General features: G+C 39.5%; 1 protein-coding gene across 2 annotated transcripts; it reads right to left on the bottom strand.

The window, feature by feature from the left end:
- Window positions 1-530: 530 nt before the first annotated feature.
- LOC130928949 (zinc finger protein OZF-like) lies at window positions 531-23,734 on the bottom strand. 2 transcript variants are annotated; one of them, XM_057855792.1, is made up of 4 exons: window positions 23,147-23,734; window positions 19,322-19,438; window positions 16,965-17,012; window positions 531-2,115 (listed from the first exon to the last, which is right to left on the bottom strand). In XM_057855792.1, exons 1-4 carry the CDS (start codon window positions 23,280-23,282, stop codon window positions 824-826), a joined length of 1,593 nt encoding a protein of 530 aa, XP_057711775.1. In that variant the 5' UTR covers window positions 23,283-23,734; the 3' UTR covers window positions 531-823. The 2 variants fall into 2 exon arrangements, with proteins under 2 accessions (XP_057711775.1, XP_057711774.1); XM_057855791.1 differs by having other exon boundaries at window positions 19,268-19,438.
- Window positions 23,735-24,601: the final 867 nt, after the last annotated feature.

The following is a 24,601-nucleotide window of genomic DNA, read 5'->3' on the forward strand; positions in this document are numbered from 1 at the left end:
GTCCGATTTGTACGACAAAGTATTAGGGCAAAATAAAGAAAAGAGGAATACGAGACTATAGTCGTACTGTTACTACAAGGAAAAAAAGTCGTCCTGTTATGTCGGGGTAATGTAGCTGAATAAGCAGCCACATACTTTCTGTAGTGCTTTGCAGCCTCCACTAAAGTCAACAATAATGAAAGAATCGCGTGAGGCTGTGTTTTAGAATCAGTTTCCAAAATAAGGAAATCCGTTAACTTTTAGCTCATCTACCTCAAATTATAATCAATGGAAGAATGTTACTGATGCTTTGTCGGAGCTCCCAGCTAAGGAACATGAACATAAAGTGCATAGCCCCTTATTCAGCTACATTACCCCTACGTAATAATACTTTTTTTCTTGTAGCAACAGTACAACTTTAATTTCGTAGTCCTTTTTTCCCTACCTTTATTTGGCCCCAATACTCTGTCGTAATTTGTCACTGTCAATCAAGAGTAGTAACTTTTTAGATTATATATACCCCCCCCCCCCCGGCAAAAAAAAAAAGCAAACTAAGATTTGTGAGCCAATCATAATTTTCCATATTTAGGTAATTATATTGTTGATGAATGATTTACAATTTTTGTAATTTGGGGTCTACTGTTTCAAATATTAGCTGTGAAAAGTGTAGTTTGAAAGAGGGAGATTATTGTATAAATAATGCGACTCAACTTGGACAAAGCACATGTAAGGCACCAATACTGCCAATCCTCAACAGGATTTGAGGAAACTGTACAGACTACAAATGACCTGCGAGCACAATCTGATGAAGGCGTGAAGGCGGCATCGATGACAGGCAAAACAGTCATTGACCACTGCTTCTCACACAAATACACACGTGCCTCTTCATACGATCCTTGCGAATGAATTTTTGACCACAAACTGAACAGGAAAAAGGCTTTTCACCAGTGTGGGTTCTTGTGTGTACTTTTAAATGTTGCATTTGAGTGAATCCTTGACCACAAACTGAGCAGGAAAAAGGTTTTTCGCCAGTGTGGGTTCTTGTGTGTGCTTTTAAGGTTGTCTTATGACTGAATCCTTGACCACAAACTGTGCAGGAAAAAGGTTTTTCACCAGTGTGGGTTCTTGTGTGTGTTTGTAAAGCTTTCTTTTCAGTGAAACTGTGACCACAAATTGAGCAGGAAAAAGGTTTTTCACCAGTGTGGATTCTTGTGTGGAGTTTTAAGGTACCCTTATGGCTGAATCCTTGACCACAAACTGAGCAAGAAAAAGGTTTTTCACCTGTGTGGGTTCTTCTGTGGACTTTTAAGGTACCCTTATGGCTGAATCCTTGACCACAAACTGAGCAGGAAAAAGGTTTTTCACCAGCGTGGGTTCTTGTGTGTACGTTTAGGTGGTGAATTCGAGTAAATTGTTGACCACAAACTGAACAGGAAAAAGGTTTTTCAACAGTGTGGATTCTTGTGTGTACTTTTAAGGCACTCTTTTGACTGAATCCTTTACCACAAACTGAGCAGGAAAAAGGTTTTTCACCAGTGTGGATTCTTGTGTGTGTGTTTAAGGTGCTATTCTGAGTGAATCTTTTTCCACACACTGAGCAGGAAAAAGGTTTTTCACCAGTGTGGGTTCTTGTGTGTGTTTTTAAGGTGCTCTTCTGAGTGAATCTTTTTCCACAAACTGAGCAGGAAAAAGGTTTTTCAACAGTGTGGGTTCTTGTGTGTAATTCTAAGTGGTGCTTATGAGTGAATATTTGACCACAAACTGAGCAGACAAGAAGATTTTCACCTGTGTGGCTCCTCATATGCATACGACAAGTAAAGTTACTAGCAAAGGTTTTCCCACGGTGAGGTTTCTTATGACCATCATCTTTGTAAGGTGAGTGTGACATGGCGCCATTTCTGTCTGATGGTGCGATGAAAATGTGTGCTTGCGATCCATCTGTTGAGCTGCTGCTTGAAGGCTCCGTTGCTCTGCTGACCTCACTCGGAACATCCTCACGCTTCAAGGGCTCACCAGTCAACATGGTGATATTGTCTTCCTCTTTAACGTATGGCAGCTCTACCTCCTCCTTTTTGATTGGAAGTTGTACTTCTTTCTTTGGCTGTTGAGCGTCAGGACTAAGATATTTGCTGAAACCTGCAAGACACAAGAAGACAAATGACATACTAGTATTTTATGGACCGTCTATCCAGCTACTAGGCCGTGAGGTTAGACTGGCTGAAAGAGCGAGAGTGTATGTATGCGCGCGTACAAGATGCATTTTGGGCTGTCATTCCCTTGACAACAATGCACCGATTTGTCTGTCATCGTGCATTCACACGCCCACATCCTTCAGGCGCAAGCAGCTGCAATTGTTTTTATTGATTTATTATTTTATATTGATTTTTTTTTTTAAATATAAGAAGTTACAATTTTAATCATGACGAGTATTTTTTTCACCAAATACTTTTTACTTGTACTTGAGTACTTTTTTTTTTTGATGATTACTTTTACTTGATTAATATTTTGAAGTAACGCTACTCTTACTTGAGTCCATTTTTTTGTGTACTCTATCCTCCTCTGCTGAAAAGGAAGTGACTCAACAATGTCCCCAAATGAAGTATAAATAATAAATCAAATAAATCCAGGGTTTCCCCTAGGATTTTTTTTAAGCTGTGGCGGTGGGCTGCATCGGAGTCAGACAGTGCGTAACTAATTACAGCTACGTTTCCCTTCGTAATAATAGGGCTTTTTTCTCGTAGCAATGGTACGACTTGGGTGTCGCAGTCCTTTTTTTTCCCCCCTTTTGTTTGGCGCTAATTTGGAATGAGCTCGACGACAAGCTAAAAGTGTTGAAATCCATATCCAACTTTAAACCGATGCTGAAAAGCATTCTGATCAGTATATATAAAAATTCCAACATATCGAGGTTATAAATTCTCCTCTTCTAGGGAAGTATTTCTTACTATACTTCCTTTACCTTACTGCTCTTATAATTTTTCTTATGATTGTCTTAATGTATGCAGGCTCCTGGCTATAAGCTTTCAGTAGCTTCTTAAGGAGACCGAACTCAGACATGATCCTAGCTCAGCATGAGGAGATGATGTACACATTGTGAATATGAATGTGTGTGTGTTTGGATAAATTGAAATTGAAATTAGTAGTACTTTATCACCACAACAATAATAGTCCTTCTGTTAAGGGACCCATTTCAAGGAGTAGGGAGAAATTCTAATACCTGTGTAAGGAGTTACTAGTTTCAGTGAGAAGGTGAAAAGTTTTTGTTGTTATTCCTGAACTACATTTCAACGTAAACGAACATTGAGGTACCATTTAGCTTAACGAGGAGAGGTAAGAGTCATTTTTCGAGTGTCCAAGAGCTCGCGAAACTTGGGGGGGGGGGGACTCATTTATCAAGGTTTCGTCAGCCATGATTACGTATCCGTCGGCCTAAACAGCCTGATAGCACAAATATAAGTACGCCTGCCCCTCTGCCATTGGATGCGTTGTTGACGTTAGTGCGGCGGAGCAAGGCTCCATTTTTGGCCGCGCCTCTAAGCGCGAATTCATTCACGCTTGCTGTTCCGTCCAAGACGGCCGTCCACCGTTCACTCTCGCCGAAAAGTCCGACCCACTTTATTGTAGCAACAATAATAAACAAAAACAATAACAAATAAAAGCGGGCTACAACGACCTGTGACCGCTATCTTGCCCATTCTCCCAATTCGCTTGCCCAGACGTTACAGCTCCCCAGTCTTAAGGGGGCCGTGCATTGTTACGGACATTACAATACTCAATGAATAGGTTGCAGTTGAACCTTTCAGACGAAGCTGCCGCTAGTTTGAAACCGCCTTAAAAAAAAATCTCATTTGCAGGGAGTGGCGCTTTTTATTTTTGTGTGGCGCTGCGCCACAATTTGCGGGGGAAACCGTGAAATCAGACTTCATATTTGAAAGAAAAAAAATAACATAACAATTCTCGAATGATAAGAAAATTTTTATTGCGAAAACAATTTTTGGCATATCGCCCAGGCTGAAACCAAACATCTTCTTTTGCCTGGAAATGTCCACTTTTTACATCCTGACCGAGGCGCCCGGCGGGGTTTTATAAATTCATGAAAATATCCGGTTTTCATTATTTTTCACAGGACCAATTACAGCACGTTGCAATTTACAAGGATGTTGTACTAAGTACTAAAGTTATACATACCTGAGGACTTGAATAATTTTGTCAATGAAGTATTCACAGAAAGGCCAAAAAAATTTAATATTTCCAAAAGCATTTTTGTTATTTCAGCTATATTTTTCCATTTGACATGTCATTATTTGATGTGGTTATAAAGAAGATGAAAAATGACTTTCAAACTTGCAAAAACACCATCTACTTTGGGGGTTCAATAATTAGTTACACAACTGTACATGAAGTTGTGTACTATAACAGTAATGCTACATATTTTAAATATATATATTTTTAAAGAATTGTTTAGAATCATGTGGGAAAGGTGAAGTCACAGTGTTTTGCCTGTATGCACCAGTATGGGAAATCAGTTGACCATTTGCAGTGCGTTGGTGCCACCTGCCATACTAGAATATTATAATCCCACACATGTTAGTGATAGTTTGATTACCTTCAGTGAGAATTTACCAGTGTTGGGAAAGTTCATTTTCTACATGAACTAGTTCAAATTGCAGTTCACAAATTTTAAAATGAACTGTTCAGTTCATAGTTCATAATTCAAAATTTTGAACTAAAGTTCATGGTTCCAAAAAATGAACTTTTGTAGTTCAGTTCTTTTTGTTCGCCAAAAATTGTTGCAAACTATTATTTACTGTATTTATTTCCAAAGCTTATAGAAAATAATCACAGTTCATTTCCTACCTGAATATTTGACCACCGATGCTGAAGAGTCTCCCACAATATACTGCAGAACTAGATTGTCTAGCTGCGGCTGGGAGAGACAGAAAACGGGGCCGCTCTGGTATGCTGTTAGCGGTATTTGGGTGGCAGAGGTACTGCTCTGGCCAACCGTTGCCGTCTCTTTATTTAATCGCACATGCTCGCAGTCGCGAGGTACAGTCGCAGATACCTCGCAAGGCTTGTCGCATGCTTTATTTCGATGTGCCGTTTAAGGTTGGCTAAAGACGTTACCGACGTACGGACGGTCTTCTTATATTTTTGCCATCCGGGTCGGTACTGACTTTTTCGTAAAACTCTTTTAAATGCTGGTACTGTGTAGAAAGTTGCTCTGAGCGGGCCGGGTTTCGAGAGCTGCCAGCTTCTGTGTCCATGCTGCTCTTGTTATGATGACGTATTTGCTTAAACAATACGGCCGTGACAGGCAGCTTGGGTTGCCATGTTGGATAATGTTCCGCTATTAAGGTAAAAAAATTTATTGTGTGTTTTTAGCCTATGGCTTTATATGCAGTTTTGTCGGTAAGGCTCTAAATGTGATGAACTCATGAACGAAGTTATGAGCACCGCTCACAGCCGCTAGAATGAGCGCGTTCACAGTAACGTTCATGAGACAGAAATATGATGCGTTCAATTCACGTTCGCCCAAAATATGAACGTGTTCATGAACGATCGTTCATTGAACGCGTTCATGCACAACACTGGAATTTACAATGTAAATAGTCATGAAAATAAAGAAAACGCACGAATGAGAAGTTTAGAGCTGTCCCGACTAGTCGACGTAGTCGACGTCATCGATGACGTAAATCCGTCGACGAGCACAACATGCCGTCGACGGTAAATGAAGGGTTAAAAAAATATATGCGTGGAAAGTTAGAATGTCGGATGCTCTGTTTGCAAGCAGGGAAAGCGGCACAAAGCCAAAAAAAAGCGCACCAGAGTGTCCAAAACATTGACTTATTTCAAAGAAACAAAGGAGAGTACACTCTTCTGTCCTGTCTCTTCAGTGCCAAGCTTAGCTGCACGTCAGCCGTGAATAAACACCTCAAGCGCCTTCACGCAGTTTGTAAGGTTTTTTTTCTTTCTTTCATTTTTTGTACACCAGAGGGTGCTGTCGCCTTACTAAATAATAATGTTTCATTGACAATGGGCCTATAAGTGCTATTAGTATTGTTCTTAATGCTAATTGAAAGGTTTATTTCATGTTATGGTTTATTTTATGGTATAGAAAATTATATAAGGTTAAAAGGTCATAAATATATACAGTATATACAGTGATTGCACTCAAGGGAGAGATTGTCAATGATAAGGTAATAAGGTAAAGGCAATTCATATAGGCAATTCATTGATATATAAATAAGGTTTAGAAGGAAAAATGTGAAAAGTTTTTGTTAATTTCTAATTGTGTTGCTTTATTTGTGTGCGCCGTAGCTCTTACGGTGTGTTTACATCAAGGATGGAATAAAAGTTGTAAACCATCAGTTTAAGAGACCATCTTTTCAATCGGGATGCTACACTAGTTAATTCTATCAGCATTTGAACTCATTGTTTATTTGTGATTTATTATTGTTATTTACGTGTTTATTTGTACTTTAATAAATGATTTGAGTGTTCCAATATGTTTTTTTTAAATTGATAAGCGTCAACAAAAATTTCATTGCTAAATTAGTTTAAAAAATTAAAAAAATAATTATTAGATTAGTCGACTAATCGTAAAAATAGTCGGCTGACTAATCGGGAGAAAATTAGTCGTTTGGGACAGCCCTAGAGAAGTTGTGTCCAAACTTTTGGCCTGTACTGTACGTGTGTGTGTGTTGGGGGGGGGGGGGGGGGTGTTATGCTATATATAATCATCAGCTTTCTCCACTTTTTAATCATTACTCTCTTACTGACCTTTTATGTAGCGGTCTCTCTGCCCAGTCACCCTTTTTGCTCTTCTTCTCTGACTGCTAGAGGTCAATAAAGGTGGTTGAGTGATTATTATTAGTGTATTATTATGACTATCCTCTGATGATAATCAAACGTGAAACACAGCTGATTTTCCAGAAGGAAGTACCCCACCCCAAAGATAGTGATAACAAGAGTGCACACTTAACTCTACTAGGACTTTCACAATACATTTCATGCTAACTAGCTACGTAAGTAGCAGCGTTATTTTAGAGAGGTGAAGTACCTTGACCGCAAAACAACCAAGGTAAAAGAGGTGCGCAGAGACTGACTGCAAGAGGGGGGTGTACTACAGACTGCTAGCTAGGCCACAGGGAAAATGTGGACTGGGTATTGTAGTCAGGGGGCCAATTCTAAAAAGTGCTTCCGTTAAGACGTTTGCTGCCATGTCAGGGTACAAGATGACAACCTATTTGTTTAGTTAGAAGGGACCCGCAGGTCAAATTCTAGAGTGGTTGTCAGGCTGAAAAAAGGGTTTTGTAACTTTTAGGAGCTATTTTAGGTAAAAAATAAGTTATTTTGTGTAACACGACATAACTACAGAAAATGGTGATTATCTTGGGAACCACAAGGGCCACAGACAAAAACTTGGTATCAAATGAAAGCTGACACTTCTGGGATGTCTTTAGAATTGTCAGAATGTACATCCCTATTACATCATAGGAGAAAATGGAGCTTGAACATGTAAAAATCAATTTCCGCCTAATGTGTACCACTTTATAAAATGAATAGCAGCTTGAAAACATAAGATACAAATTCAAAACCTCTACAAATCAGTACCCCCATCTAGGGGAAAGATTTGTGCCAAGTGTCAGGCATGTATTGAGAAATGGGACAACACTGCACATGTTTTTAGCATTTATTGACCAGACGGAAATCTAGAATTCCATTTAAGCCTATACCATTAGGTCCTATTTGACTTAATTCATATACTTGACTGTAAATCCAATCCAATTATGTTGATTTGATATGATTATGATCAATAATTATGAAATGTATCTATATATATATACACACATACACAGTGTATCACAAAAGTGAGTACACCCCTCGCATTTCTGCAGATATTTAAGTATATCTTTTCATGGGACAACACTGACAAAACGACACTTTGATACAATGAAATGTAGTCTGTGTGCAGTTTATATAGTAGAGTTAATTTATTTCCCCCTCAAAATAACTCAAAATACAGCCATTAATATCTAAACCCCTGGCAACAAAAGTGAGTACATCCCTATGAAAAAACGTACATCACTAAATGTCCAAATTGAGTACTGCTAGTCATTTTCCCTCCAAAATGTCATGTGACTTATTACATGAGTGCTGTCAGCATTGCTGCAGAGATTGACGACGTGGGGGGTCAGCCTGTTAGTGCTCAGACCATACGCCACACTGTACATCAAATTGGTGTGCATGGCTGTCACCCCAGGAGGAAACCTCTTCTGAAGACGGTACACACGAACGCCCGGCCGTCTCATCAGACCGGAACCTTGACCTATGGTCTGATGAGACGGGCGGCGTATGGTCTGAGCACGAACAGGCTGACCCCCCACGTCTTTAATCTCTGCAGCAATGCTGACAGCACTCCTGTAAGGAGTCACATGACATTTTGGCAGAAAACAGGGTTTGTTGGCTGTTCCTGCCTTCATCCAAACTTCAGGCCTCAAATGTTGTGCAAAGACAAGGAGCAACACCAGAACATCTGTGTCTCTGCATTGAATGATGAGCCGCTGAAACCAAGTTACAGTTATTCCTATACCAATGTGTTTTGGTGTTGGTTTCCGTCCACCAGAAGCTAGGAAAACAATGTCTTAAGCAATGCTAAGTAGTTTTGAATTAAAAGTTTCTTCACTATCATTTTGTAGGTCAGCATCACCAATACAAAGGAGTCGTAACAACATGTATAGACTTTCAGGCACAACTTCTACCGCATGATGCAGATCTATTCCTCCAATAACATCATGTCTTGGACACTCCATAATGTCCGCCTTGATCTTCAATGCCACCCAGTACATTCATTCATTCATTCATTCATTTACCATGCCGCTTTTTCCTCACGAGGGTCGCGAGGTGCTGGAGCCTATCCCAGCTAACTACGGGCAGTAGGCAGGGGACACCCTGAACTGGTTGCCAGCCAATCGCAGGCCACCCAGTACAGCCAACTCAATATCTGAGCAACCTTGTCAGTTCCACAGCTAGTCATGGTTGCCTCTTGCGTGTCATCATGTACATTATTTGTTGATTTCTTCATGTTAAGTATGGCATCCTCAGCCTTCATTTCAGATTTCATTATAGGATCAGTTGTTTTTTTGTGAATGCACCATTATTGCTTTTCCATCAAGCAACCTGTCAAGCTTTTCCTTAATACACTGACGTCTGTAACTTCCTGGATCCAAGTCAAAGTCTGCAAGCAACTTATAGTATCTTTCCCAAACTGTTCTCATTGAGTATATTTGACCTCTGGCAAGTCCTGCTCTAAACTCATCTGCTGCATTATTTAAATAAATGGAATATGGATAATTTCCTCCTGATGATATACTCTGATATTTCCTTAAGAATGCCCTGTAGCATATAAGATGGTACTTGCTCTCTTCGGCAATCAAGTCTTGGACTCCTGCAAGCCTTGGTCCTAATTCTGTGTCTTGATGAGCTAGGTGAAGAATCTTTTCAGATGTTCTCAGGACTTGGATGTTGGGAAGTTTGTCTCTTTATGTTTCTTTCTGACAAAAGATACATTTTCCCAAGTGACTGGAGACACTGATTGTCTAGTGGAGCGGGGGCAGAAGGTGCTTGTAGGTTCCTAGGATGTACTTGCTTTTTAAAAAACTCTTTTGAAGGCGAGAAATGTAAGTGACATTGGTAAAAGCAGCATAACATGATTTGTGCCATTTTATATTGTCTGTGTCTAGGAATGCCTTGATTCGATCCAAAGCATCTGCATATTCTACATCTTTGTATTTTGCTCTTTCACTTGTTCTGACTCTGATACAATTCAGGCCTTCCTCAGGTGGTTTTTGTAGCTGCTTTTCTTTAATGTACTTTCCAAATAAAACATTTGTGCCAATGTATACCTCGTGCTATTTGATCTTGGGGTTCTAAGCTTTCTGTTCCTTCTGTCTCCATGTTAATTTATCCGAAAAGCAAGGGAATCATTATCTTTTCTTTAGCCTGCTTCTTTAGGAGACCAAAAATATGGATTATTTGAGCTGAGTTGCTATGCTATAAAGGTGGTCAACACTTATCTAGCAGAATGTAGAATTTAGTATTGTGCAGAAATAAATATTCCCAGTACACATGTACACATCAATATGTAGTTTTTACCAGGGCACGTGAGCTTAAATATACTTAAATATTAGGGCTGTCAAACGATTAAAATTTTTAATCGCGTTAATTACAGCTTAAAAATTAATTAATCGTAATTAATCGCAATTCAAACCATCTAAAAAATATGCCATATTTTTCTGTAAATTATTGTTGGAATGGAAAGAAAAGACAAGATGGATATATACATTCAACATACGGTACATAAGGACTGTATTTGTTTATTATAACAATAAATTACCAAGATGGCATTAACATTATTAACATTCTGTTAAAGTGATTCATGGATAGAAAGACTTGTAGTTCTTAAAAGATTAATATTAGTACAAGTTATAGAAATGTTATATTAAAACGCCTCTTAATGTTTTCGTTTTAATAAAACTTGTAAAATTTTCAATCAAAAAATAAACTAGTAGCCCTATTCTGTCCTCAATGTGTGTGAGTACACAAATTGACAGATAGCGAACATAAGTTCCAAAAAGAAATCAGACGGTGTGGCAAAGTTGCATGGGCTTTACTGAAGTCATCTCTTTTTGACAGGAGCACGTTTCTTGTATTTTTGTAAAACTGAAAATAACAAGGCAATGTGTCAATAACTTGCATAAATCACAAAATAATATAAAATGTGCACACACGTGTCCATTTGAGCAGTAGCACTAGCCAATTAGCTCACAAGCATCTAACAATGTAACTGCATTTCACCATATATGTGAACAAATTCAAATACACATCATCAATAACTATCTAATGCTCATGAATATAAACAAAGGAGGAATATAACTCACAAGCGATGCATGTATTAGACACAAACAGTGTGATGGGGCTATGAGAACTGCCACTGAATACTGGATGCGGACGTTAGCTGGTCTGAAGAGCACTGTCTATTAGTGTGAGTTCGCGTCGACATATAATAACGTCAGAAAAGCGCGCCGAAACCCAAATAATCAGCTGCACTGAATCGCCAGCAGAGGGCGACATTACGCCACATAACATATGCAAGTCACACCCAAGCGCCAGCAGAGGGCGGAAAAACTCCATAAAACACAGTTAACAAGTTGGCCTTTCACTGTACTGACATTTAAATCTGTCTGAGCGGGCCTAGTGCGTTAATTGCGTCAAATATTTTAACGTGATTAATTTAAAAAATTAATTATCGCCCGTTAACGCGATAATTTTGACAGCCCTATTAAATATACTATAATGTTTAGCTAGTCAAGATATAGGTTTTCCTACCTTTTCTGCCACTTTTTGGTGAGACCTGGTTTGTTGTTGTAGACAGTTAGAAATGAGAGATGTTTTTTTTGTAGAAAATTAGAAATTAGTGAATCTAGTCCAGAGGTGGGCAAACCATTCCTCAAAGGGCCGCAGTGGGTGCGGGTTTTTGTTCAAACCCATCATGGGGACAGCCTTTCACCAATCTGGTTTCTTAAAAGTGCAATCAGTGGATTGCAGTCAGGTGCTTCTTGTTTCTGCTGAAAACTCATTGGTTCAACTGTCTGTGCTGAATCAGTTGGAACAAAGACCAGGACCCACTGCGACCCTCGAGGACTGGTTTGCCCACCCCTGATCTAGTCAATGAATTCCTATGAAAACACCTTCTGTGATCACCAGTGAACCTCTTTCTTCAGGCCTCAGCACAGTTGAGGTAACAAAACTGTGCCCCTGTGGTGCAATACTCCTTTGCTATGCTTATTATTCAATTTATCAAAGGTTATATTTGCACATAAGACTGATTATATTGGAAGTATGTCCAAGAGTACAGTAGGGGATAAGAAGAATAAGGAAACACTTAGGGATAAATTCCGCTTTTGGCCACTTTTAAAGATATAATTATAAAATGGACAAAATCAAATTTTCCAAGCTGACAACCAGTCTAGAATACATCCCAGTGGGTCAAATATTAATATTTAGTAGGTTGTCAGCTTGTACCCTGAGATGGCCGCATCAGTGACAATGTCAGTTTTGGCCCCCTGACTATTGAAGGGAATAGGTACCGTTCTCACACACACCATATCATTGTTTGCATTAGTCTAACACAGGGGTCTCCAACCCAGTCCTCAAAGTCCACTGTGGGTCCTGGTTTTTGTTCCAGCCGATCCAGCAGAGACAGTTGAACCAATGAGGCTTCTGCTAAAACAAGCCACACCTGACTGCAATCAACGTTTTTCACTTATTGCGGCGGGATGTGGTCCCCATTAACTGCGAAAAATGAGGGATCACTGTACACTGGTCATTGTGAGTCATCCAAAGTCTTTCCAAACAGCTATTCAAGTCATCTAGTGAAAATTTCTTTAAATTTTTATTTTTTTTTCTTAATATCGCAATATAATATCGCAAACTCCCAAAAAATCGTAGCAATAGTTTTTTCCAATATCGTTCAGGCCTACTGTAAACTGTCTTAAAAATGAACGTGGGAAGTTGAAATGCATTCATTTACTGGAGTTACAATAAGACAAAAATATAAAAAATATTGGCTGACAGCCATTTAATTAATTTTTAAAATAATTTTTAAACATTTTTTGATTAATCACGTTCAAATATTTAACACATTAAACGCATGCGTGGAACAACCCACTCACGCATTGCCACGACCAGACAACAATGGCGCCGTTTTTTTGTATATTGAGAGCTAAGAGGCATAGACAAGCGAGTGGAGTGGATACAGGCATTCATTGGAGCCGCGCTATTTATTGGTATAATCTTTGGCATCTCTTCAACCATTAATATATATACTGTAGCAGGTGATGTAGGGAAGAATGACAGGAGATTATCTTAACACCATGTATTGTAAACAACGCAGAGAAGATATACAATTTGCTTCCCTGGCATGGCCAGACTGTTCTTCCTGTATTTTTCAAACACTGAGAGAAAAGTCTGGGACCCAGCCCATTAACGGCCTCTCGAGCAGGTACAAAATCAATCGACAAATCAGATTCGTTTATTTGCGTGACGTGTTCTTAACGAGCAACGTCACCCTTGCGCGTCGGAAGTCGTCTCCACAACAACACAGATGGTGAACAGGAGAGCCGAGAATATGTTCCAATCCACGGTAAAATCAGTTTTAATATATCAAAAACACATCGACAAGAGTCATTGACAACAGTCTGTCTCGCGCTAGCCATGTTGAATAAACTCCGCTCTCCTCGTATGTTTCCTTTCGCGCGCAAGTCCCTCGTCCTGCCCTCGTCGTTTTACTAACGTCACGTCTGCCCATCGCTGATTGGTTCACTCCGCTGTCTGTTTGCTGTGGCTTGCTCCGCCCTGGAAATTGTATTCGCTGAATGGTGGCCAGACTCAATAGCTGGAACAGCGGTGAGTCTGGTGTACCAGGCAAACAATTTGCAGCCATCGCTGAGAGTCATGGTTGCACAACTTCCCCTCATGCATTTGGGCAGTTAAGAACAGTTAAGTCGCTACAGTATCCTATAGTGAAAGCACAACAATAATAATATTCCTATCCCTCAAAAAAAAAAAAAAAAGGTCACAAAAAGAAAAGCGCTCAATGCAAAGAGAACTGGCATTCCCAATCAAAATAGCTATGCAAAATAATACTTGGTCAAACTCTATTGAAACATTTCGTTTAGCTCAACAAATACACTAGATGGCAGTATTTAGTCACAATATACAAACTATCAAAATTACTATAACTTGTACTCACATTTATCTTTTAAGAATTAAAAGTCTATCCGTGGATCCCTTTCACAGAATGAATGTTTATTATGCTAATGCCATCTTGTGGATTTATTGTTATAATAAACAAATACAGTACTTATGTCCAGTATGTTGAATGTATACATCCGTCTTATCCTATCTTTCCATTCCAACAATAATTTACAGAAAAATATGACATATTTTAGAGCTGGTTTGAATTGCGATTAATTACGATTAATTAATTTTTCAGCTGTGATTAACTTGATTAAAAATTTTAATCGTTTGACAGCCCTAGTTTTTAAATTTCATAAATTTTCCTATATTAATTGAAACCTCAATGTTTGATTTTTTTCTGCATAAACTTTCCTAAAATTATTGTGTGCTATTCTTAATCAACTAGGAAATGTTTGCTAAAATGAGTTCATATGTTAAAACATTAAAGGCTAAAATGCTACATTGCAGGCTTTACACAATACATAATAAGCTTGCAATTCTAAGAAATAGTAATAACAGCTTGTTACATGACGATTAGGAGCCAAATATTTGGTCTGCAAAGCTAGAACGTATTAGTACAGGCTTGTTATGATGCTCATAATAAGCCAGTAATTCTAAATATAAGTATCATAATCTTATTATGAGACATATTGTGAGTCTCATAATAAGCCTGAAATACTAATTTTAAGCATTACTGGCTTGTTATAGGGTTTGAAATGAGCCAGAAGTACAGTGGTACCTCTACGTACGAAGTTAATTCGTTCCAAGACCTTATTTGTAAGTCGAAATGGTCGTATGTGGAGCAGGATTTTCCCATAAGAATACATTATAATTCCATTATTTCGTTCCACAGCCCGAAAACCTACACTAAATCTGTTAAAAATGCCAGGTTGTTTGCATGTTATGTGTTTTGGATCTCCCTGGTGGAGAGTTGCAATTTGTTGTTTTTCTGATCAGGCATATTTTGGCCACCAAGAGCTAATAAGACCTACGTTCCCATAGTAAGAAGATAAAAAGGCAACGCGTTGATGAAGAGAAAGTTTTGGTCTGATAAATTCGGAACGTGCATCATTATTGTTCGATCCGCACTATCTGCAGTGGTATCTATTCTTCAAGTCAATCCAGCCCAGCGCTATTTTACAAAATCCTTAATAAATACTGCTGTTACTATTGCAAAAAGCAATTACAAAGAGCAAAACAAATACAATATGAATAAAAATCGGAATGCACAAGAGCTGGAAAAAAAATGATTAAAAATCAGACAAAGTTGGCGATCTGTTTGGAGATGGTACCAGAATAATAATTGTCAACTTAACTTATAAAGACTGGCGAACAGAGATCGGTGTATTGTCAAACAGTTCACGGACGTGCATCCCACGCTCATATTTTTCTATCATTCCATCTTCATTTCAATGGTAAGCTTCACCTTTTTTTCTTTTTTCGCCGCCTGCTTTAACATTCTTGGAACCCATGTTGATTTCCCTCACAAGAAATTCTGCCGTGCATCAGTCTTGCGGGGAAACAATGAAATTGCCACGCTGTCATGAATCGTCGTATTTCGAGCATTTTGTCGGATGTAGAAACAAACGGCGAGTCAAATAATCGTCGTATTTCGAGCATTTTGTCGGATGTAGAAACAAATGGCGTGTCAAATTTTACGTCGTATGTCGAAGTACCACTGTACTATTTTTTAAGCTTATCATAAGCCAAAACATTTCTCAAAACTAGTGAAAAAGAACTAGTTTCAAGATCTGGTTCATCCTGAATGAATGTCTTTTTTTAAAGGGGAACTTTGAAGTAAGGTTGGCCAACCATGTTTTTGAATAATATCAATGGCTAAACAATTATAAGCATATTTTCATTTTTTTTTTTTTAACGCAACCCTTCCAGATTCTTTGTTTAACCCATAGCAACGCCCTTGACAACGAAAATGCTTTTCTTCGGCAATCTTCGGAAATTACGCCACACCTAGACGTGCGAGGGAAGTCCACCATAGAACAGTATTGTTTGTTGCATTGCTTCTCGGTAAGATGCCACGGCGGTGTGTGGCGATGTTTTGTTCTCGCTCAAACGAAAAGTTGTATGAGTGGCCAAAGAATAGCAGGGCACGTAAATGGAAATCTTTCGTTCGCACGAAGCGAATGAATTTCACGCCATCATCGAGTAGTGTTCTCTGCTGCAAACACTTCGAAGATGCCTGCATCCTTAACCGGTCTGCTTATGGTCAAGGATTTGCCAAAAAGTAAGTGTGATTTTTGGATAGATGACTGATGACTTTGTCAAAGCATAGCTGCCTACTGTTGTGGAATTGAACAGTATAAGCTAGCGACGTTACCCAAAAGTTAACTCGTGGCAATCCCCGATCATAGTTGTTGTTGCGTTCGCTAGGTTAAGCGTGTTTAAATTGTGCGTCATCTACGATCGTGTCCGAAAGGGTTAATCCACTGTCAATCGGGAAACGGGTGTGGATGTGCATATAAACGGGTCGGCGTCGCGGTAATAGGCTTCTAGTTTGTGTTTTATGAGAGCCGCTGACAGCTGACAAATAGCATGTTGGTTTAGCGTAGCCATTGAGTCAATCTCGCAGCGAATCAGCGAGCGCGCAGGTCACGCAGTGAATCATGGGAAATGTAGTCTCGGGACAACACTGATGTGGTGCTTTGTAATCTGTTCACTTGTGTGAAAAAACTACATTTCCTCACACCATTAGACGCCAATTCCTGCCGAGAGCTGTGTTCTAACTTTTCCATAAGAACTGCTCCATGTGTTAATAAAGACACTAGGTTGTCAGCGCGTCGTGTGTTCGATACATTTGTAAACAAAAAGCTCATAGCAAGACACTATGCACAATCCGTTTAAGAGACGCTGGAGTGGGAGGCGAGGAGGACATCGGCGAGAAGCAAAACTTCGCGGTCGAATGTGGCGGCAGTCCGCTATTATTTTGTTTTCTTATTGTTGCCACAATAAAGTGGAGAAAGCCGTCGAAGACTCATCTCCTTCTTTCCCCCCCAACGTTTTTATATTATTATTTTATATGCACGAGAGCTGCCGGCTCTGCCAAAATGAACATGAGGTCTGATTATTATTTTTTTTAACAATGTCATCAGATAGACAAAAACATAAAATTATGTGCAAATGCCTGCATCTTCAAATCATAAAAATAATAACAGCCTATATCTTACCAATGTTGTAATCTCGATGGGTCTTGTATCCATTCCATGTCAGGTAGTCTAGGCACAATGTTTGCATTCTGATTAGCGTCTGGCTAATACATGTTAGATCCAACATAAAATTCCAAGCTCCTCTTCTTCCTCCAACTCTTTAAAAACTTGGATCTCCTCCCTTGCGCTCGGTCTACCGCTTATATCGCTGTTTGAATCATAGTTTGTAGGGCTTTGTATGGTGGCAGTATGTATGGAGCTGCCAACGCTGTTCCCGGTGTGACGTATCACTTCCGGGTTCGTCCCCTTTCAGGCTCGAACTTCGGAAACGCGATTATTTTGTGAAATATACAACATATAAATTATTTTTTCATGCTTTATTTGGTGGACAATGTTTAATTACTTTACTTTTGACTGTATTTGGCATGTGAAGAAATTAGTTCACACTACAGCTTTAAGAATTCTTACCAAGACAAAAATTGCTTGTTCAATTGGCAGAATTTTCTTACTTGTTTTAAGCTAATCTTATCTCATTTCAAGTCATTTTTTACTCGTTTTAAAAGTGGCATTTGTCCAGTGTATGTAGGGGAAATCCTGTCATACAAACCAAAAGGGTTCAACAAGTGATACGGTCATAAACCAAAAATCAACTGGCAGACTGCCTTACAAAAAAAGGGGAGCATCATCAGTCTTGTTACTTAAGGCTCTCTATGAAGGACATTGGGCGGTTAAATAAACACACAAACCTATTGTGTGATAAGTTGTTTTCTGCAATGCAGAAGCCTAAAATAAAACTTGTACCAAGTCAAACCGAAAGTCGAGTCATCATTGGAGGTAACACGGATATCAGTTTTATAATGGCGTACAGCAAGCAACACGTCACTTCCGCTCATTAATATTCATGACATTAGCTACTGTTGCTAAGCAAGGACAAGTCACGGTTTGTCCCTAATAGGAAATAAATGGAAATCGTGTACGAAGGAGATGTTTACAGAGCTACCCCCGACCAATTCTCTCCAAAAATGATGTGCCTGGTGCCAAATTGACTGGCATAGATGTGGAAGAACATAAAAATGTTCAGTTAAAGAGATGGTTTTAGTGTCGAAGGCTGAAAAAGACGAAAGAAACAAGCCGACCTAAGCATAGCTTTAGCTTTTTTTTTAATCGACGTGACTGACAATGACATTCTCCGATTTCAACAAGCTATCCTTTACCATCAGCCCTGTCTTTGTTATATATCCTCTGGTTGTCCTACGTCTCTTACCGTTCTTGGGGGTAATTTAGTTAGCTTTGTGTAGCGATCGCAAATGCTACTCAGTGACAGCCAACGAACACTTTTAATTTTTTCATTGATAACACATCTTAATCCTATAATTTATTTACACTTCCCCCTTACTAAAGTTTATATATATATATATATATATATATATATATAACAGAAAGGGTAACAGTGGCAGTCAGATAGAATTGTATTTTTTTTCAGGTCATTGTCAGACAGAAGCAGTACGGCACAACATTACGCTAAAAAAATTAAGTAAAAATATAAAAATGGCTTACGTCTTTGACCTCTGAAAGACCATACCAACCCAACATAATGTTTATTGCATATGAAACGTGAATGGATTCGCCGAGCTGGTGTTAAAGTCCGCGCAAGTTGATTCGGTCTTCACATTTTTTACCTCCCGAGTTTTTGGTTTCCGGGAACGTATGAAGAAAACATCCTTCATGGTCGTAATGTCTAGAGTCGTTTCTACAAGTTCCAAAAAAGCAATGCGTGATCGGCATGTTCGTTTTTGAAAGATTACCGGCGAAAAGTAGCACTAATTGCGTTGTGTCTATGCGAGGGCGGGTCTGTAATGTCCCACTTCGGCTTTACTTCCGCTTTACGATGCGACGTCACGGTCTAAAAATAGCCTGCGTGCGGTACGCCATTGGACACAAAAGAAGTGACGTCAAGGAGCTCGCTATCGCCATTATGCATTATGGCATTGTAAACAATGGAGGCGAATGGTGAAGACGAGGCTTTCCTGCTCCTCTTTTTACAACTGAAAGAGCTTATAAATTTTATGCCGAATATGTCTGCAGAAGACATCGAACAACGCCGAAAAATGATAAGCTTTCAGGTCAGAGGTGACCCGCGCGGACAATGACATCACACAGGAGGCTGCTCCTTTTTGCGCAGGCGTCCTTTGCAGGAGAGTGGTGTTTATAAACGCACCTTAAACATAGTGCGGACAGGTATAAAAAATTGTCCGTATTACAAAAATGATATGTTTTAGTATAGACCTAGTCTGAAACACATTTCTGTACTTATGAGAAGGTACCATATTTGATTTCTGTCTCATTTGAAGAGGGAAAAAAGCACCACTTGGGATGACCTTTAATGGGTACGAAGTCCTCCTCTTCCTTGATGTATGGTGACTCTTCCTCTTCTTCCTCTTTGATGCATGCAGACACCTGGGGCTCAGGACGATGGGCTTGGCTGACATATAGATCTAAAAGACCAAGACCACAAACAACACGGATCAAATCTCATTTCTTTATTTGCAAACTTGTGTCCTCAAAGTTGCTTTCTGTTGAAGGAATTTCCTCTTTGCCATTTTTTTATTCACGTTTTGTTGTCATCCATTCCAACACAAAGTAATTCATAGTGCTTGACATCACATTAAAATCAGGAAGAACTCAAACAAAACAGTCTCATCAAATACATTAAAAAGGAATAAAAGCATAAAAGAGCCCAAGATATGTGTATGTGCGTAAGGCAGCAAATGAACGGCTTTTCCGTACGGAAATGAATGCTGAAAACATTGTAAAATGTCAGACCCAACACGGTTTCCATTTTGAATGTAATCTATTGATAGTGAAAATTAAAAATGCACGATAATATCGGTTAACGATAATTATCGGCCGATAATGGCAAATATGACGTCACACAGATAATCCAGATATTAAAAAATTCAATCGATAATGCAATCCGATAATTATATACTTGATTTAGACTTGATTTTGTTGGGTTGTTAGAGAATGCAGCCCAAAGCGGGTGGTAAACTCAACATCTAAGGCTAAACACCGGCACGAGACCGACAGTCGACAAGTAGCCCTCTTCCAATGAAGCCTGCCGCTCTGGCCGGTCCAGCGGGCCGCCGCCGCCGCCACCTCGCCTTAGGCGAGCCTGGTTCCTCGGTAGCGGGACTTCCGGCGAACACCCAGGTTTCTCGAGCATTCCCCCACGGCGTGTAGGAAGCTAGGCATGCGCCTCCGTCTGGAGCAGAGCCACGCCCTGAATACGGCGCGGCGATCCAGCCGTAGCGGGCGGATATCCAGTACGAACGTAGCTGCCGCCGCTAATAGTTTCCAGTTCAACTCATCGAGCAGCACGGCCAGACAGGGGCCTGGCGTGGGTGCTAATTTGGTGGCCGGATGGACTGAAGGGCACAGGCGGGAGGAGATGCCGAACGAGAGACTTTTTTTTTTTACTGAAAGAACATGAGAGCCAAAGCCCCGGATAAAAAAAGACGCAGTTTTTACGACCACCATTCTTCGTGAAAAACATGCCGATCAAATCAATATCACCACGGACATTTGGACAAGTGATGTCAAGTAAGCATGACGGCACAGTGGTTAGATAATAATTTCAACATGCACCAAACCACTGCCACAAGAAGTCAGCCAGTCAGTAATGCATTCAGTACGCTGTAAATTTATGACGTTCTAATCAGATCATTGTTCTTAAATCTATTCAAATAATTTTCCCCATCTTGTTTTGAGTGTTAAAGACTAGTTAACAGATGAATGCGCCAGACTATTCCACTTGAAGTAGTTAAATATTGCCATTTGTTCATATTAGGCCAATACATCTAAAAATAAAATTTTCGCCAAGAGAAAAACATGCTTTCAAATAATGTTTTGAACCATACTTATTCTTGAATAAAGAATATTTCTGACAAACACGTTTTTTTAGGATTAAGTATAATAATTAATTGCTAAAAATAAGGCTGTTAAGCTTACTGTCAGCTATTTTCCATAAAGAAATCTGTGTGAAATACACTTGAAGCACAGGAAGATAATTTAACTTATTTCCAGTAGATTTCCACTGAAAACAAGGGAATTGAACTAGTTTTAAGGAGGTGTGTTTTTGCAGTGTTGTAATATGTTAGGAATGGCTTACCTTTAAAGGCATTTTAGTGCAACTTGGGTATTTACTCTGTAAGTAATTGTTGCCAGAAGTTTACCATTACACAATGTCAGACAATCTGTCATTATTTAGATGTTGGAATTTACTACTTGTTCACATTTGATACTGAAAAAAGAGCAATAAGTTATATTTTTGCACAGTAATATTTTATCTTGTGTATACTTTAAAATTTTACATAAACCTTTTAATAGAATCATCGGCTTGACATCGGGGCCGGATGTATGGGGGGGCCAGGGTGGGCACGGCCCACCCAGACGTGAGTCGTGCCCACCCAATCAAAATGACGGTGTTCTGTTATGCATAAAAGATTGATGGGTTTTGTGATTGAATACCTGAGTTTCTTTTACGTCTTATTAGCATAATCTAGTGGACGCCTTAATTTACTGCATCTCATGCGCACTTTATTTGAATGAAACTGCAACACGGAGGTGACATTGTTCAGTAGAGAATCAGACGACGACGGCCGCAGTCAGTATGCGCCGTCTCTGTGACCACTTTGCCTTGAATTTGAAGTTGCATCGCCGGTATTTATTGTTTAAATGTGTTTAAAAACGTAAATATGTGAACTGTGTGTATTTCAGTGCAAAAAAAGTGAGAGATTCACTTAGCATGAAACTTGTGATATGCTAATTACCCACGAGTTAGAGGGTCGGCAAAATGGCGTCTCGGGCGCTCTGCTAATTGTTTATTCATATTTTCATATGCAGTTTGCTACAGATAGTGCAGTACATATGCAATTTCATATATTGTGCATATTTTGTGTTGAGGTGGTTGCAGCTCAACGTTGCATTCGTAGGAAGAATTGACGGAGAATAAGTTGTCTTTTAGCCAAAACTTGGCGTGTTTAATTTCCACTGACATGCGGATACATCCTCTCTCATTGCTGTCTTCACAGGCAATCCCACAATTCTTTATGAGGTAGTTGTAGATGTTTCCGAACTCCACTGCAGACAATTCCTTTGGATTGTTTATTCGGCTATCAGCTGCAACTTTGTATGTGCAGATTTGCAGGCCAATACACGCTAATTTTAAGTAGTATTGCCTCCTCGCGTCTGTCGGCAGTGACTCGTGATAATAATAAGTGATGTTTAAGACGTTTTTATGAAAAAAGACGCAAAACACAGCTGAAAATTATGAATTTCAGACAGCGTTTGTCTACGGCTGTTTACCTGTGCGTGCCCCCATCTCAAAATGGCGACACGTTGCCATGCGAGATGACGTCATCATAACATCATGCCGACTGCGAAAATAAGTAGATAGATGAAGAAAAAATTAAATAATTAATGCAGCCTCAACGGGACACAAGCCAGTGTCCTAATTGCGCCGGTCCCAAACCCAGAGAAATGCAGAGGGTAAAAAAAAAAAAACCTGCATTGTGGGTGCCCCCTCAAGTTTTCTTAGTGCCCACTCTGGTGGGTCAACCTAGATCCGGGCCTGCTTGACATTATCGGTTATCGGTTGGAACGAGGAGGAAATTATCGGTATCGGTTGAAAAATGTATTATCGTGCATCACTAGTGAAAATAAATCTGTGAACTGGGTTCTCAATTCTAACCCATTGAACCTAAACTTATGCAGAATCTTAGCAATCGCTGGCACAATGGGACGGAGAGAGCAACTCAACTCAAACCCCGCGTAGTTCACCCCGCCCACAGAGTTTCATGAGCCAATGACAGATCAAATTATTTCATGCATTACAAGGGGAACAAGAGTGCAAGAATGAAATAAACAAAAAATAATAATTTCGAAATAAATACATAAAAAACAAATAAAAAACGGAAATAAATGTTGGAATGTTTAAACATTTAAATAAACATTGAAATAATAATAATAAAAAAATGAAATAAATATTTTAAAAAGAAGCATTTTAATGACACATAAAATATTAATTGTGTATTTATTTATTTAATGTTTGCACTCCTGGTCCTCCATATCACTGCGACGGGGCGATGTCATCTGTCTGTCATGTACAGTAGCCTATACGTATCATCGAAAGTGAACCAACCAACCTTCTAGTCTGTAAAGAACAACCTTTGCGTGCATTATTTTGCACACAGTCGAGTGTTGGTGACGTGGGGGCTCCTCTTTAACTCTACAAAGTTCCTCCTGGAACTTTGTTGTAGCCGTTGTCGTTTTTGCGGTCATTTTCCACACTTGAATTGAGAACGCTTGACGACTTGCCTTGCAGCTTTGTTAGCAGTTGGCCAGCTAGGCTAGGCTAAAGTAGGCTGCAAAACGTCAACAAGTGCCATGACTTGAAGCTCGACTTATGTTCGAGTCCTTAAGGTAGCTAATGCCGGATACGTCGTCGAGGCTCCGGTTTAGTTATGTGAATGAAATCGAGGAAAAACGAGACGCGCTCAAACAAAAAAAATCACGGAGAAAAAATGTTCCACCTAGGCCAGTAGTTATCCTTTGCATTTCCGACCAGGATTGCATGATGGGAAAGAAAGTCTCCTGGGCCACTTGGAGGGCAGAGGGGGAGAGAGAAAGAAGTCAATGGAACACAATCACAACTGACTGCAGCCGTTGCACGGTGCTACGGTAATAGTGTAGGATGCGTCTCATAGATATCACGTATATAGAACTACATGCAAAATGAGACACTCGACGGCATTAGTAAATCGGTAGGGCATGTGAGGTACACCCTGATCCAAGCAATGCATGTGTACAAGCAAAAGATAACCTTAATACTTCATTTAATCATGAATAAATCTTCCGCAGGCCTCGATTGGTTCTGCGCATGCGCGTAGTTCACCGCCCCCACTTGAGCCACGATGCCTCAAGAGTGATTTATGTGGTAGAGTCAGACATATAAAAACATTATTAATCAACCTAGAGACAAATCGAAGAATATTTCATTTTAATGTCCGAATCTCTTGCGTTTATAAGCGTAAAGCCTTCGAAGGAAGTGACGTAGTACAGCCATGTGAGAGACGGTCGCGATCGGATAGCTATCTGCGCATGCGCGTTAACGTTCGTTTTTTTTTTTAATTAATCGCGAACTTTAGTGCATACTGCCATCTACTGTATAAAAATGTACATCACCTACAGTTTGCCTCCACCCTTATTTGTGTATCAATATAGTAATAATAATTCTTTAAAAGAATTGAAAAAGTGCTTTCCTTACATACATACCTAAATGTCTTCCTCTCCCCTCACCCCAAGTAACCCCTTCAGAGACCATTCACGCTGGTAAAATTTAAAAGAAAAACTTTAAACCTTACGGACTGTGTTATGACATACGTTTCTCAATGGTATTACAAATAGAAACTGTTATTGGAATAATTTATGAAGGCTTCAGAGTCCTAGATTTGTATAGACCCTACTCACGTGACGTCACAGCCACGCCCCCGTGCCATGTTGTCCGGATACTAGTCATGTTAATGCATTAGCGCTTCGTAAATTCCTCCTATTATGGCGTGTTTTTCTGCTCGTTAACATTAATAATCAAAATGGTGAAG

This window comes from Corythoichthys intestinalis, chromosome 13 (genome assembly GCF_030265065.1).
Source record: "Corythoichthys intestinalis isolate RoL2023-P3 chromosome 13, ASM3026506v1, whole genome shotgun sequence".
Taxonomy (NCBI): Eukaryota; Metazoa; Chordata; class Actinopteri; order Syngnathiformes; family Syngnathidae; genus Corythoichthys; species Corythoichthys intestinalis.

Excerpts from the sequence above, each read along its gene's own strand:
- LOC130928949 (XM_057855791.1), bottom strand. The coding sequence starts at position 23,282 with ATGACCGCAAAAACGACAACGGCTACAACAAAGTTCCAGGAGGAACTT. Across the intron at positions 19,439-23,146 it reads TGTTCTTTACAGACTAGAAG|ATCTATATGTCAGCCAAGCC; the intron begins GTTGGTTGGTTC and ends TTGGTCTTTTAG. Across the intron at positions 17,013-19,267 it reads TGAGACAGAAATCAAATATG|ACTACCTGACATGGAATGGA; the intron begins GTACCTTCTCAT and ends CATTGTGCCTAG.